The 14111-nt window shown below is 41.3% G+C and overlaps 1 protein-coding gene across 2 annotated transcripts in view; it reads right to left on the reverse strand.

Annotated features, from left to right (window-relative positions):
* Nucleotides 1-919: 919 nt before the first annotated feature.
* The window catches only part of dclk1a (doublecortin-like kinase 1a), a 43911-nt gene continuing 30719 nt past the window's right edge, over nucleotides 920-14111 (reverse strand). For both annotated transcript variants that reach the window (XM_028595399.1, XM_028595400.1), the window contains 11 exons: nucleotides 7242-7323; nucleotides 6403-6575; nucleotides 5740-5859; nucleotides 4148-4294; nucleotides 3272-3405; nucleotides 2950-3027; nucleotides 2721-2817; nucleotides 2535-2615; nucleotides 2307-2420; nucleotides 2010-2083; nucleotides 920-1158 (listed from right to left, as the gene is read on the reverse strand). In XM_028595399.1, the coding sequence (XP_028451200.1) occupies nucleotides 1101-1158; nucleotides 2010-2083; nucleotides 2307-2420; nucleotides 2535-2615; nucleotides 2721-2817; nucleotides 2950-3027; nucleotides 3272-3405; nucleotides 4148-4294; nucleotides 5740-5859; nucleotides 6403-6575; nucleotides 7242-7323 (1158 nt within the window). In that variant the 3' untranslated portion in view covers nucleotides 920-1100. The remainder of the gene's footprint in view (nucleotides 1159-2009; nucleotides 2084-2306; nucleotides 2421-2534; nucleotides 2616-2720; nucleotides 2818-2949; nucleotides 3028-3271; nucleotides 3406-4147; nucleotides 4295-5739; nucleotides 5860-6402; nucleotides 6576-7241; nucleotides 7324-14111) is intronic.

Raw genomic sequence — 14111 nt, forward strand, 5'->3', positions numbered from 1 at the left:
GCAGTCTGTGTAAAATGTAAACTGCAATACTGCAATCCAACATTACAGGAAGGCAACGCCAATACTGTGTGGAGCACAGAATTATAATTTAGCACAAGTGCTGTCTTTGATGATTTATCTTCCTATGAACACTGTATTTAACACATTTGTAAGAAAAACTCCTTTCTCTACACACTGTAGCTCTGATCTTCCCACATTAGTCTCCAGTAGCCTAACATTTCTGAGCTCTACTTTTACACACTTTTCAATTATTTTCTTTACACCAAGCTCTTAGGACAAATCAACAAAAACATATCCTTTATGAGAAAGGGAAACACATAGAAAAAATGCAGTGAATAAGGAATGATTAAATAAGGTTCAATAAAACATGAACATTGGTCCATATTCTCATATTGCCTTGTAGAGCTGCTCCACCATAAGGAAGTTTCCATGTTGAGCCTGGATCATCACTGAAGGGTAAACAATACTGTCGCCCTTTCTCGCTCCTTAAGCTTGGCAACATGTGCTCGGATGAGAGAACGTTAAAAATAAATAAATAAAAAGTATTTTGCCCCATTCCGCCTTTTCCCTCATGTTCTTTGTGTCTTGTTGCCTCTATAGTCTTTCTCCCAACCTCTCTACCCTCTTTTCCTCTATCCAACCTTTGATCTATCTCTCCTACAGGTTTGGAAAGATGGATTCAGGGGAGCTAAAAGTTATCTCTGATTTCACTTTTTTTTTATCCTCCACAGTTTTCCCCGGTTCACTCCCAGCCTTAGATAGAAGACTGTGGGGAAGCTGACGTCTCCTCTTCCTCCTCCTCCATATAGAGGGAGGAGCTGGATGAGGATTTTCCCCACTCGCTTCTTCCTCCTCCATTCCGCCTCTTCTCTAGAAAGGCGAGTTGGGGGAGTGGTGGTAGCTTGCTGAGCTGATGGAGATGTCATCAGAGTCAGATGGGAGGCTGGGGTTCGGGGAAGGGTCAGAGCAAGTGTCAGGGGTCAGAGAGGGAGGGGCCATGGGCAGGCCAGGGAGGCAACTGGGAGGCTCCGCCCATAGTGTTTTCGTTGTTGATGTCGTTACTGTTGTCATTGTCAGCATCATCTGCAAAGGCAGTGGCTTCACATTCGGGTGGCGTCCTCGTCTGAGAACCTGCCCCTCCTTATCAAGAGGGGTGGCCTGAATGAGGATGGAACAGGAGAATATTATGATTAGATCCTCTGATGCAGGGATTCAGTAGCCAGTAATCCAGTATGGAGGACCAGGAGAGCCTTGCACATGTGTATTAAGTTATTAATTGATATTTATTGGACAGTCAGAAGAGGGATTAAATTGTAAATTTATAAACGGATCTATAAACTATACCTAAATTAAACTGTCAATGAATACCTAAATGAAAGATTGTGATGCAACATCACAGTTCTTAAATTATTATTAATCAACATTTGCAGCTGGATTAATACACTAAATTGTTGTTATTGTTGTAACTTGAATAGCAAGCTCAGGTATTCGTACAGGCAGCCAGGTAGGGAGTATGACATCAATCCTACATCACTTGATTGTGAAAAGCCTACAGAGGAGCAGGGTTATTTCTTTGGAAGGCAGCATTCACAAAGAAATATTGTAATCAGAAAGTGACTGTTACTCAGTGAATACCTCAGCTCAGTTTGTTTACTTTGTTGTCAAAGATATGAGTACATGTTCAACAGAGAAAAAGAAACATTCACAAGGTTAATTTTAAGGGTAACATTCACTTCCTTATTTACACACATTTAGAAATCCAGGAGACATTGATATACCGTGACACAACATAGAGGACAAGGCTTTGGCAAAAGACAGATGACAAGGATGCATGAAATATGTGTGAGGGATGAAAGGGAAGAAGACCACAGAGCAGGAACGACATTGTCAAAGAAGCACAACAGCAGCCAGTCAGCAGGGCTGCAAGCAGGGAGGCAGCAATTTCAGAGACACTATTTTGCTTTGTTTTGATTTCTTGCTGGTTGTGTCTCTATGGAAACCTGGCGTACCTTATCCAGTACATGGCCGGGTGCTGGTAGAAATCCAACGACCCAGATCTCTGCATAGAAAAACTGTCGTCCAACTGAATATAAAAAGAAACCAGTACAATTAATCTTAACACCAGCTCACTTAAAAAACAGAACAAACTTCACTCGGAAAGCCGTGTCTGTTTTATGAGGCAGAACAAATCAGCTTGAAAGAAATTCGCAGAAAATTGTAGACCTCCGTATAAACCACTTCAACTACAACTTTATATGAACATTACAATTGAATTATGTGTGGTTGTGTTTGTGGTGGTGACTTACAGAAATAACTGACACTCCTGCAGTGGTGTCATTGACCTTCGGACTGGTGTTGAAATGCTTCTTTATCTTCCCTGCTACTGACAACTGATGATCATTCTCACATAGACCCTCATCCTGTGTCGAGCAAAGGGGAAAGGAGACGAAGAAAATTCAGCGCTTATGTGAAAATATAGCAACTTAATAGATGTGATTCTCAAGATTTGTGAGCTCACTTATCTCTGTACTTACAGTGACCCAAGGGTGTTCTAGCACCTGGAGGGCAGTGTATCTCTGATCCACTTCCACTTCCAGCATGGATCGAATCAGTTCCTTAAGCAGCAAACAAACATTGGTGAGTCAAGTCAATTTCCTCCAACGTGGGGATTTGTTCACAACACAGGAAAACCGATCGGTCTTACTAACATCAATATTCACCTTGGCAGTCTCTGACACGTTGTCCCAGTACGGTAGAGGAAATTCTAGCTGTCCCATTAGTATCTGATCAAAAAGCACTTCCTGATCGTCACTGCTCCTGCAAACAATAGAATATTGCTCTGATTAACATTGTTCACAGCGGTAAAGATGCCATTCAGGGAACTCATCCACAACTCCGTGTGTGACATTATTTCGAGAGTGACTTTTAAAGCATTAAAAGTGTTCTTACCCTCTAAAAGGTGGGAAACCACAAAGCAGGATGTAGGTGATGACTCCAGCTGCCCAGATGTCCACCTTAAGGCCATACCTGCACAAAGACAAAGATATATAATGACTTCAAGGCAAAGATAAAGAAAAACAAGGGAACATGCAGCGCAGCATTTGTCTTTTTAAGACAAAATGTATTTGCAAGAGTACGAAATATTTTCTAATATATCTGTAACCTGCCGCCTAACTGCATTAAGACATGATTCATCACACATTGAGTGTGGCCTGTGTGTCATTCCTCTGATTTGTCCCTGAAACCTCAACTCTGCTACTGATGCTCTTACCCTGTTTCTGCGATGATTTCAGGTGCTACATATGTCGGGGTCCCGCAGACAGTGTAGAGAGGTCCGTCCACCACAGTCGCCAATCCAAAGTCTCCCAGTTTCAGGCTTTTGCTGCCGTCTGCATGTTCATACACCTAGGCACATAGTTTTAAGTTTATAGTTTTTGTTTGTACAAAAATTTTACTATCCTGTCCCGGGTCAAATCTGTGGGGGGGATTGGCGGTTAGCGGTGTGCAGTGATGTCTGCTACAGTGTTCTTTTTGATAGCACCACTGGGGGGCACCAAGGTCTGACATTTTCAAATCCTACACATAGGGCTTTAAACAAGTACACACTTCCAGTGACTTGCAATTAACGCTCGTACTGTACATGTTTGTGTATGTAAGGGAGGGGTGGCCTTATAAAATAGTATAACTGCAAACAATCTATGACCTTAAAGCTGCTGTGAAACATATACAACACATTTTAATATTCAGACATTTCAGCATCTTTCAACTCATTGTTTAGGGTGTATGGCCCACATCTTCTTCCACAAGTCAGGCCCGACCATCACATGTAAGGAGTGACTCTGTGTGGTGGATGGGGCAAAGGAGGGGATTAAGAACAGTGGTTGAGGGAAGAGGATGAGAAGACAACGAGGAGGTCAACATAAGGGAGAAGGAGGGAGGGAAGACACATACAAGGCAGGCTGGAGAAGGAGTGTGCGGGAGGTGTGAGGGCAGCAGGGATGACTCATCTCTCGTCTCTGTGAGAGTCCAGAGTGAGTGATATTATTTCACTGTTCATTCAGAAAGGAGGGTGGCTAATGCTGCAGTAAGTTATATCACCATGTACACACAATAAAGACACATGCAGACCCACTCTGTGTAAACTCACCAACAGGTTTTCTGGTTTGATGTCTCTGTGCACAATGTTCAGGCTGTGGAGGTATTTGATGGCGTTGGCCAGATTGTAGAGCATGCCGCTAGCATCTCTCTCTGTGTACCTGTTGGCGGAGGTGATGGCATCAAACAGATCTCCCCCCTGCGGAAAAATCATGATGGGCAGACGGGATGTCAATATTAGGAACAATGTCACAGGGGTTTGTTTGGCATTTTCACATACAGAACCTGACAGGTTCACTTCCAAGTTTTCAAATTATCTCATCTTTTCTGCTGAAAAGAGTTAACTAAAAAGTGGATTTAGAGGAATTTCGTTTGCTCAGCAGCTGGAGGGGTAAACTGTTTCCTCATTCCTCCCCTAGGTTGAAACATCTCCTCCTACCCGTCTTTAATATTTCCCTTTCATTTAAATGTATCCTGTAATTTCACCTTTTCTTGCAGGCTTTTTTCAGATCTCATATTATTCTGTATGAAAACCCCTCCTCTTATCTCTCTCTCTATGTCTCTCTCATCCTCTCTCTCCCTGAGTGGACTAAATGGAACAGAGGCTTAAAATAGGGCTGGACTAGGAATAGGGCAGACTCAGACACACGTCCGGCCTGCACAGCAACAGTTATTTAAACATGAGCACTGTCAGTCTCTAACCAGTGCATTTGCACTTCTCTACCCCCACTGTGTGGTCAAAAGTATGTGGACACACAGACATTACACTTATATGTGTTTGGTGAACTTATCATTTCCAAAAGCATAGACATTAATATGCTGCTATAACATCCTCCATTCTTCTTGGGAGGCACAAGATTTCCACAAGATTTTGGAATCTAGCTGCAGAGAGTCTAGTGAGTTAGTGAAGTCGGCCATGGGCGTTGGGTGATGAAGCATGTCTGAAATATCAAGTTTTCTCTTTATTGAAACTAAAGGACCCAGCCCAAAACAGCACCAAAAAACACAAAATGTATGCCATACTTTTGGCTGTATTTTGTATGATCTGTTTCCCTCTCTCGCTGCTCTTACCCTTCGCCTCCCCTCTCAATGCATCCATCTGACTCTTTCCCTCTCTCAGTCCCTGCCACTCTCGCAGAGACTCTCTGCACCTCATTCATTCACAGCCTCCTCTCGATCCTCCTACTTTGGAAGCACTCACACGTACACACACTTCTTCCACAGATCGCCTCTCATCTATATTCTGTAGTACTCCACACCACAACATGAACAGATGGATCACATTCCTGGCTTCTGAATTATGCACAAACATTTCTTGACTCAGAGAGCAAGAGAGAATAAAGAATGTGAACACACGAGCGCTTCGGGCCACAGACCAATTCTCTGGATCCCACAGTGTGTGACTGGTTATCAATTTATCACTTGCTTCACTAGTTGAATGTTGCAGCTCAGTCTCTGTTGCCGTTTCTGCCTCCTTGCTCCTCTCTGTCGCGCTCAAGCTGGAGATAATGATCATCGACATATATAGAGAATACATCTATCCATTAGGCCAAATATCCCTGCCTGTCCATAACCAGGAGAGAATGACCCACAAACACATAATAAAAACCCTTGTAATTATAGTATACAAACATGGCTACACACCTTGACCAGCTCCATGACCAGATAGAGCTCGCTGTAAGTGTCCATCTCCTCTATGAGCAGGACAATATTTGGATGTTTAACCCTGCGGAGGATGGCCACCTCGTTCTGGATCATGTGCTCCTAGAAATAAGAGTTGAAATTGATTGTATAGCCAAGCGAAACACATTTATTAAAAAGGACTAAAGAGTAACTTAACACCAGGTGTGATGGGTGTGGTAAGACGTGTGCTCTGGTGCACCTTAACAATGATGTCATGGTGTACTGACACACACTGAAGTACACTTCTATATCGCTGCAGCAAGGTGAGAATTTAAACCACTGGAGGTCAGCAAAAACATGATTTTCAGATGGTGTTCACTTGCTCTTTAACTGACACAGATTTAGATTAATTAGCCTAAAAATGTGGTTGAATGGTTACACTAATCCTGCATAGAAAGTGTGTAAACTGATGAATTGCAAACTGTTTAGTTCTTTTTCACTGTTCTTTAGTTTTATTGACATTGAATAATTTCAAAATAGCTATTTTTAAAAATGACTATTTGAGCAGTACTCAACGCAAGTTATCTTTTTTTTTCCTAGTAACATTTAAGCCAAGCAACAGTATTCCTACTTGAGTGGGGTAGCCTTGCACAGTACTCTTTTGCCTTTGGAGTCATAGTTTACCTTGCCTCTGCATTTGCCCTTGTTGATGATCTTCAGAGCATACTCCCGTCCTGTGGAGTGCTCCACACATTCCCGGACGACTGCAAAGTTTCCATCGCCTAACATGCGTCCCACCTTGTATCGGTCCGATATGTAGGACGGCACTGCTGGAACCTCATCGACTGGAACATCAGCTACAGGGAGGAAGACGAGGTTTAGAGTGGTTGAGGGACTCAAGTGGTTTGTACCCTTTTTCAGGCTGATAAGGATTCATTGTACAGAGGACCTAAAGAGCTTTGTTTTAGGCTAAATCATTTACATCTAATAACATTGATATTGAAAAGGACATGAATGAACATGCTGATGAAAATCAATGAGGGCTCTAGCTACATCTGACAGAACTACCTGGTAGATTAAATTGCAAATGTATGCAATTAATGTTGAGTGAAATATGAATTAATTAATCAATGTATAACATTTGAGAAGGTTTTCTGGGTCTTATAAAGATAAATTAAATCAAAGATGAAGATGTCAGAATGAAATTGCCAAAGATCTGTTACTTAAAATAAAAGAGCTACGACTCTTGGTATAACCTTCACATAATTTACCAAAACATCGTTTGTAGTGTCACCGAGTTTTTTGGAGTTAGAAAGATGGTGAAAAACACCAGAGCAGGGGGAAAAGTGTGAGAAAAGGAGGTGATGAGAACAGGATGTACAACACAGAGATGGGAGAGAGAGAGGGAGAGAGACTCATCAAAGGTCATGAATATGATTCAGACATGCATGGTATTTGCAAGTACACCGCCTTTGCCCACTGATGGACAGATGGGACATTCTTGCAATGATAATTTTCCTCACCTTCAGTGACAGGTCCATCCCCGTCTTCCACTGAGCTAGAAACTTTAGTGGAAGACAGAGAGGTGGAAGAACCCTGGGACCCCTGCAGAGAGGGACAGGGGGAGACAGAGTGCAGGATGGTAATTATCATTTTTAAATCTGTACAATCACCAAAATAGTTTGTAATCCAATCCACACTCAACAAAACACCATGAAGCAGTCCCCTTCTGCTACAATCCCAGCCAAAACAAATATGTATGTCCAAAAATAAGCAAAAGGACATTTTGCAACTCATCTCATCCTCAGAACATCCTTAAGTCTGTCTTTGTATTTGCATGTCTGTCTTGTTTTATTGTGCTGCCCTGTGCGGTGTGTACACTGTGCTCACACAAAAAAAACAGAACAGATTTACTTAAGCTACTGAGCTGAATATAAACTGGTTACTTATTCGGCAGTAAACCGAATAAGTCTACGTTGGACAGACAATTGCATCCCAATTAGTTCCTAAGTCATTCCTATCTTATTTTACTCATCACTACTACCTTTAATACCACCTAAAAACAGGTTTTGGTGACACTGATAAATGCGGATGAATACTGTCTTTCATGTGGTTGGTGAGTAGGAGGTCATTAACGGGAAAAAGAGATGCAGCGTCGGCATCTGTCTAAAGACAAAAACTCATTACGCCTTCCACCTCATAACCTTCTGTCTGGTTGTCATGGAAGCAACAAGGGCGGGGAGCTAGGAACTAGCCAGTACTGTAAATGAGAATCTTCCCCTCTATCTCTCCTATTTCTGTCTTTCCTCCACTCCTTTTCCTCTTTTTGTCCTCTTCTCCAAAACCTGCAGTTGGCTTCAAATTATTTTACTACATTTTGATAATTTCATTACGTAAGGGAACAATCTTTGTGGTTTGGGAGGTTTCCAGTGCTTGAATAAATCCTGCAGGTGCAGCTGGCACATGCAGCCTGGCCAGTGATGGAAGTCATAATTCCTCTAAAATATAAGCTGGCCAAAGTGAATTATTAACAAGTGCCGTTTGCACTATAAATGGTCTGCACTGTGTGTGTGTGATGCATTAGCCAATCTACATGTGCAACTGTGAGCAGTGCATCAGCAGTTTGTTGGTGACTAATGTCTCGCTGATGATACATTTTTCTGTCATCTCTCATTTTAGTGCAGGTGTAGTATTTTTCATGCTCTCTCGTGGTGAATTCACACCACATAGTATAATTCACACATCAATCAGTCCTGACTCCTTAGAAAAGATGAGATCCTAAAAAGTGTTGCTGAATTAATGGATGCTGCCTGTTGTTATGGTAATAACCTAGCAAGCATTTGTAACAAGGAGGCCAAATTTGGTATCAACAAATGATTCACGAAACAAAATGTTTTCAAACTTCTGAAACTGTGTCAAATGACATCTGATATAATAATTCAGATTTTACAAAGTGGGCTTTTAACAACAGTGCAGATCAACATTTAAATTATGTAAAAATACTTGCTGGGAACTAGAAATAATAACCTCTTATTAGAGTCTCTTAGAGTTTGCTGTCATGGCAAAAAGAGGAAAAGGCCACCCATCATAATGACTTAGATCTGAAAACTATTTACAAAGCGGAGCTGCCCTGTATCTCCGCTCAAGTAACTGTCAGCTCGTTTACTCATCTCTGCTGCTGTGACCTGAAAGCCGCCCAGGTGATGTAGCTGTGAGTCAGGCTGGATTTGGTTTATGTAATGTTATTTTTGCTCGGGCACTCATCCCGGAACAAGAAAACCCACTTAATACCCATAAAGCCGATGACCCTCATGTGCTTTATCCAAAACATCCTTCTTGTGCTCTTTTATTCTCTCATGCCATCTCTTATATTTACCTCTCTCGTGCCCTTATCACACATCCAGCCCGATCCTTACTCGGTTTCTCATTTTAAACTCCTATCTCTCTCTTCCTGTCACCGAGGGAAACAAAATACTGTTGCTATGGAAATAGTTCACAGAGAGGAGAGAGGAGAGGCAGCTTATGAGACTTCCAGTGTGGAGACAGAAGCCTATATATGGCCATTTCCTGTCTGCATGCTGGGAGGTATGTTTAACCTTCTATGAACATTGTGTCTCTCTTCTACTATGGAGACGGATGACATGAAAGACAGAGTGAGAAAGAGACTGAGAAGCAGCGAGAGATGGAGAAAATGAAACAAAGAGATGGTAAGAAAGATGTATGGAGTCTGGTCTGGTTGATATTGATCATTACATTTGGCAGGAACTGCCATGTTATTGTTAGACCATCCAGCTTTCTCCATGTTGCACAACACAACATACACCATTCTTAGCTCTACATCTCTACACTTTTGCTCTGGCTATGACTCACACCACAGAAAAAAAAACTAAAAAACACTGACAAACCTTTTACATCATGGCTGGAGCCACTGCTCTTCAAATTGGCAGGGGCAACACTCAGCGACTGACTACTGATCAGCGCATAAATGTGAATTAAACAGGATTTCCATGATTGACCTTAAACGTGGAGTATTGTCTTGAGTATTGAGATGCTGACAAGTAGAAGCAGAAGTATGAAAAGGCAGTCGGTCAAGAAATCAGCATTAAAAATGCACCAAACATTTACAAAACCGACTTAAGAGTAATGCTAGCCTTGTCCCTAATGACCCTGTTTGTATCCGATTACGACACACATCCGAAAGCCTTCTTTCTCTCCAGCCCTCAGGCTGAGAGAACCAAACCTCTCCAGCAGCATGTATTGTTACTTTCACTGTCAGGCAATATACAGCAGAAGCAGGATTTCTTGGTAGAATAATATCTAATAAGATTTGATAGAAACATGGTACTTTGTTTTGTCCCAAGTTCCCACACTGTCTCATAAAAGACACAAGGTACAGGAGATAATATTTCTTGGCTCTCATTTTGGTGTCTAGACAGACAGGAAACATAATCTATTTGACTGTCATCTGAAGAGATCAACAGTCTTTAGGGATTCTGACTTTCTGCACTTCCAGTTGGACACAGGGAAATGTTCTAATCACGATCCTTATGCACCGCAATCCCGGGAAATCACAGAACATGATTAAATGCTTCATGGAAAATTGAATAGTGGGAGACTTGGGTTGCCTAAGCCAGTAAAAAAAAACAAAAAACACCCAGAACCGAAGCAGTGGGACAGGGGAGATGAACGCACCTCTGGGATTGAGTTTGTGTTGTAATCTCTTCTGTGCTTGGCTGAGTACAGACATAAGTTTAACAAAGGAGAACCGATCATCATCCATCTGCTGGAAATTATTTGTTTGTTTTTTTTGTATGTGATGAATATGATAATCAACAGTTATGAGAAGAAAAACACAAAATGAAAAATGAAATGACAATGGATTTAATGATGACATCAACAAATGGAAATTAATACATTAAGCAAAGAAAATACAAATAGAAACAAATGAGCCAAGAAGAGCTGGCGGCCTTGCATGACAAAAATTAAAATATGGCCAGGTTATCAAATTTAATTTGCATGTGATAGAGCACACAATTTTTATATTTACATATCTTACATGTATGTAAATGGCAGTGCAAAATGTCATGTTACCGACTAAAGATATGTAAATATGAACTGGATTTGAATAATTTGTGAACAATTTGAAGGAATAAAATGTTCAAGAAACAATGTTTAATTTAAGCCACAATTGCTAAATCTTCCACAGTTTCCTCATGTGCTGCAGCCAGTCTTTTTGGCAGATACAGAAACAAAAATTGGACAAGCCATCTAATGACATCAACACAACATGACATAAGAAGTATAATACATCCAAATACAATCTTTAGGAGCAACACACTCACATGGATGAGATGAGAAGAATGAACCTTCATAATACACACTTTCAGTTTGCTCCCTCTTTCTCACACACACACACACACACACACACACACACACACACACACACACACACACACACACACACACACACACACACACACACACACACACACACACACACACACACACACACACACACACACACACACACACACACACACACACACACACACTTTAATTATGAATCACCCAAAACAAAATATGGATGGTAATGTGAGATGGAGCATGCAATTCAATGGATTACGGACGTGAATGACTCAGTGGTGAGAGGAGGATGTAGGTGACATACTACGGTTGAGAATTAGCACTTTCTTTCTTTCATTCGCTCCCACAAACAGCTACCTGACTGAATCGCAGCTGTTGTATTGGCATCACAGACCTTCCGTTTGTCTTTCCTTTAATGTGTTGGTCACTACTCTCTGCATATTGTTTTTTTTACGATTTAATTCCCCGTCTGTTTTTTTTTTTCAAATCTAATGAAGGAAACAGACAGAAGAGTTGGCACCTCCCCAGCTCATTCGATTCATCTGTACGTGCTTTAGAGCGGTTATAGACAGAAAATGAAATTCAGGGTGTGTTTCTACGTGGATCCGTGTGTCTGTAGGTATAATATAAAATACTAAAGCAATATGAATATGGAAAGCTAGGGTGCTCTTAGTGAGGCAAGCGATCCTAAAAGGACTCCAAAGAAAAGGAGAAGAGGGGGATGGATGGCATCATGAATGTAGACCAGTCTTTCATGCTTCTGTTGCTAATTCATTAAAACGGGTCATACTAGCATGCACTAAATGCATAAAACACATAACATGTGCAAGTGTGCATCAAGCTGATGTCTACTGCCTGTACACAAATGGGTATTTCATGTATAAAAGTGTTTTCTGAAGCATACATGAACATGTAAGTGATTCTGTGTGCAATTGCCATGAAGTGTGCCCGTCTGAGTGCTTGCAGCTATGTATGTGTGCAAGGGAAAAGCCACAGTGCAATGCTATGGCTGTGTATTCTGCTCAGGGAAATAGGTTAGGATGGTCTGAGCTATGCAAGCAACCTACATCAGGCAGCAAAGTGCCTCTTAGTGTTTAAATGCAGGGTCCAGCGAGGTGAACTATTTAAATGCGTTACTCGTAGTAGGTCACTGAGGCTCTGTGGCTGCTAAGAAGATGGATTTATGGTAGCTTTCAATGCTTTGTAGGCTGAAATTTCAAAAATATTTAGGTCATTTTTTAGCCCCAGATGTTCTTTTAAGAACACGGATGTTAAAATTCAGGTTTCATTTGAAAGGAAAGGGTTATTTCTGAGTCCTGGTTTGGTTAGATTGAGTTATGCGTTTTAAGTTTAACGGGTGAGAAAGTTACGTGCTTGCCAAAGGGAAAGGAAATGTCCAAATATAGTGTCAGAAACTTGGCGCCTACTTCTCAAAGAAACTAAGAATTAATCTACAAGGGAAATGATGGAATATAATTTCTCCCTGTGAAGTTATGAGAAGGGGAGGGGGGTTGAGAATGGATGAGATGTGGAGTAAAAGAGAAATTAGAAACTGTCAGGGAGGGAAGGGATAGAGGGTGAATTGCAAACAGGGCAGATAGAAAAAGTAAGTGGAGGAGAGAATTACACCATCATATAGCTGAAATGTGTGAAGAGTGAAGAGGAGAGATAATGGGCTGTGAGGCATCCTCCCTTCCTTCCAGCCAAGCCATTGCAGGCTTAGTACAGAGTGTCAGCGAGTACAAAGACCCAAATAATCTCTTGTTGAAAAATACACGCTCATGAAACTCTGTAAAGCTAGAATTTAACGACAGTATCACTGAGGTCAGGATTGCACTACGAAGCTAATTTGAGAAGGCTGATGAGACCGAAGCAAAAAGACAGGCAGTGTGGTTGAATGTGGAGAGGGAGGGGACAATAAATTTTTTTCCCTTTTCTCATTACATCTGGTTAGCCCTCCTTCACCTCTCTAACCCCGACTTTCCGCGTCTCTCTCTGAAACTGTGGAAATGATCCAGGAGGAAAGAACAGAGCAGCAGAAAATGGGCATTGTAATTGTCTGTATTAACTGCCCTGAATGTGTCCATTCAGAGACAAGTAGACAGAAAGAAAGAGAGTTTATAAATGTGTGTACTTGTCGACCTCTTTCCCTTTCAACACTGAAATCTCTGGTGACCCGCTTTCATTTTACAGATGACTGTGGAAGTTCCAGTGCACCTTGTTCTGTTCTCATCCCAAATCTGATTTGTTCCTGATCTGACCCTGGCTGCCCTTAATATCCCATCAATATAACTAATAATTCAGAAGCCGAAGGGCCAGACTCTCCACCATCCATTAATTCTTCCTGGCACATCGGATGTAGCACGAGACTGAAGCTACTGAGCCCAACAGATGAATTATTTATGCTATGCTGAGTTTAGCTCATACACACTCATTTGTGTACAGAAATTATTGAAAAACCACTCAATATTCTGTGTCCTATTAAAACGTATTGACTCTGACACCATTTGTGCCTTTTCCCTAAAAAAAAAGCACCAATAAATAGCTCAATAGTTGCAAAATAAAAAACACATGCTTAGTATGCTTTGCTTAGTCACACAAGACAAGTGCAGGCAGAATACATGACAGGTTCACATATACTGCTGTGGTAAGGTGAAACGAGTGTGCGAGTATTTGTTTACAAGGGAGAAGATACTAAATCAGCAGCAGGCTTAGAGTTCCTGCAAATTAAAGAGCCGCTGCAAGAAAATAGAGCCTGATTAGGATTTCAGGCTGATATTAAAGCTCACCATCGTGACTATCAAGGACTGGATTAACCAATACTTTGATCTTGAACACATGCTCACACACAAACACACAACAACCCTCTAATGTGGAAGTCAAGGTTTTTCCATTTGAGTTGCATGCTCCCTGTCTGCACAATAGTATTTTCTCTTCAGTGACTACCAGCTTTACAGTGTACATACATAGTGTGTTTGCATCTCAGATCTGTTAGCTACAGATTATGCACACAAAAAATACATTATGAT

This window comes from Perca flavescens, chromosome 13 (assembly GCF_004354835.1).
Source record: "Perca flavescens isolate YP-PL-M2 chromosome 13, PFLA_1.0, whole genome shotgun sequence".
Taxonomy (NCBI): Eukaryota; Metazoa; Chordata; class Actinopteri; order Perciformes; family Percidae; genus Perca; species Perca flavescens.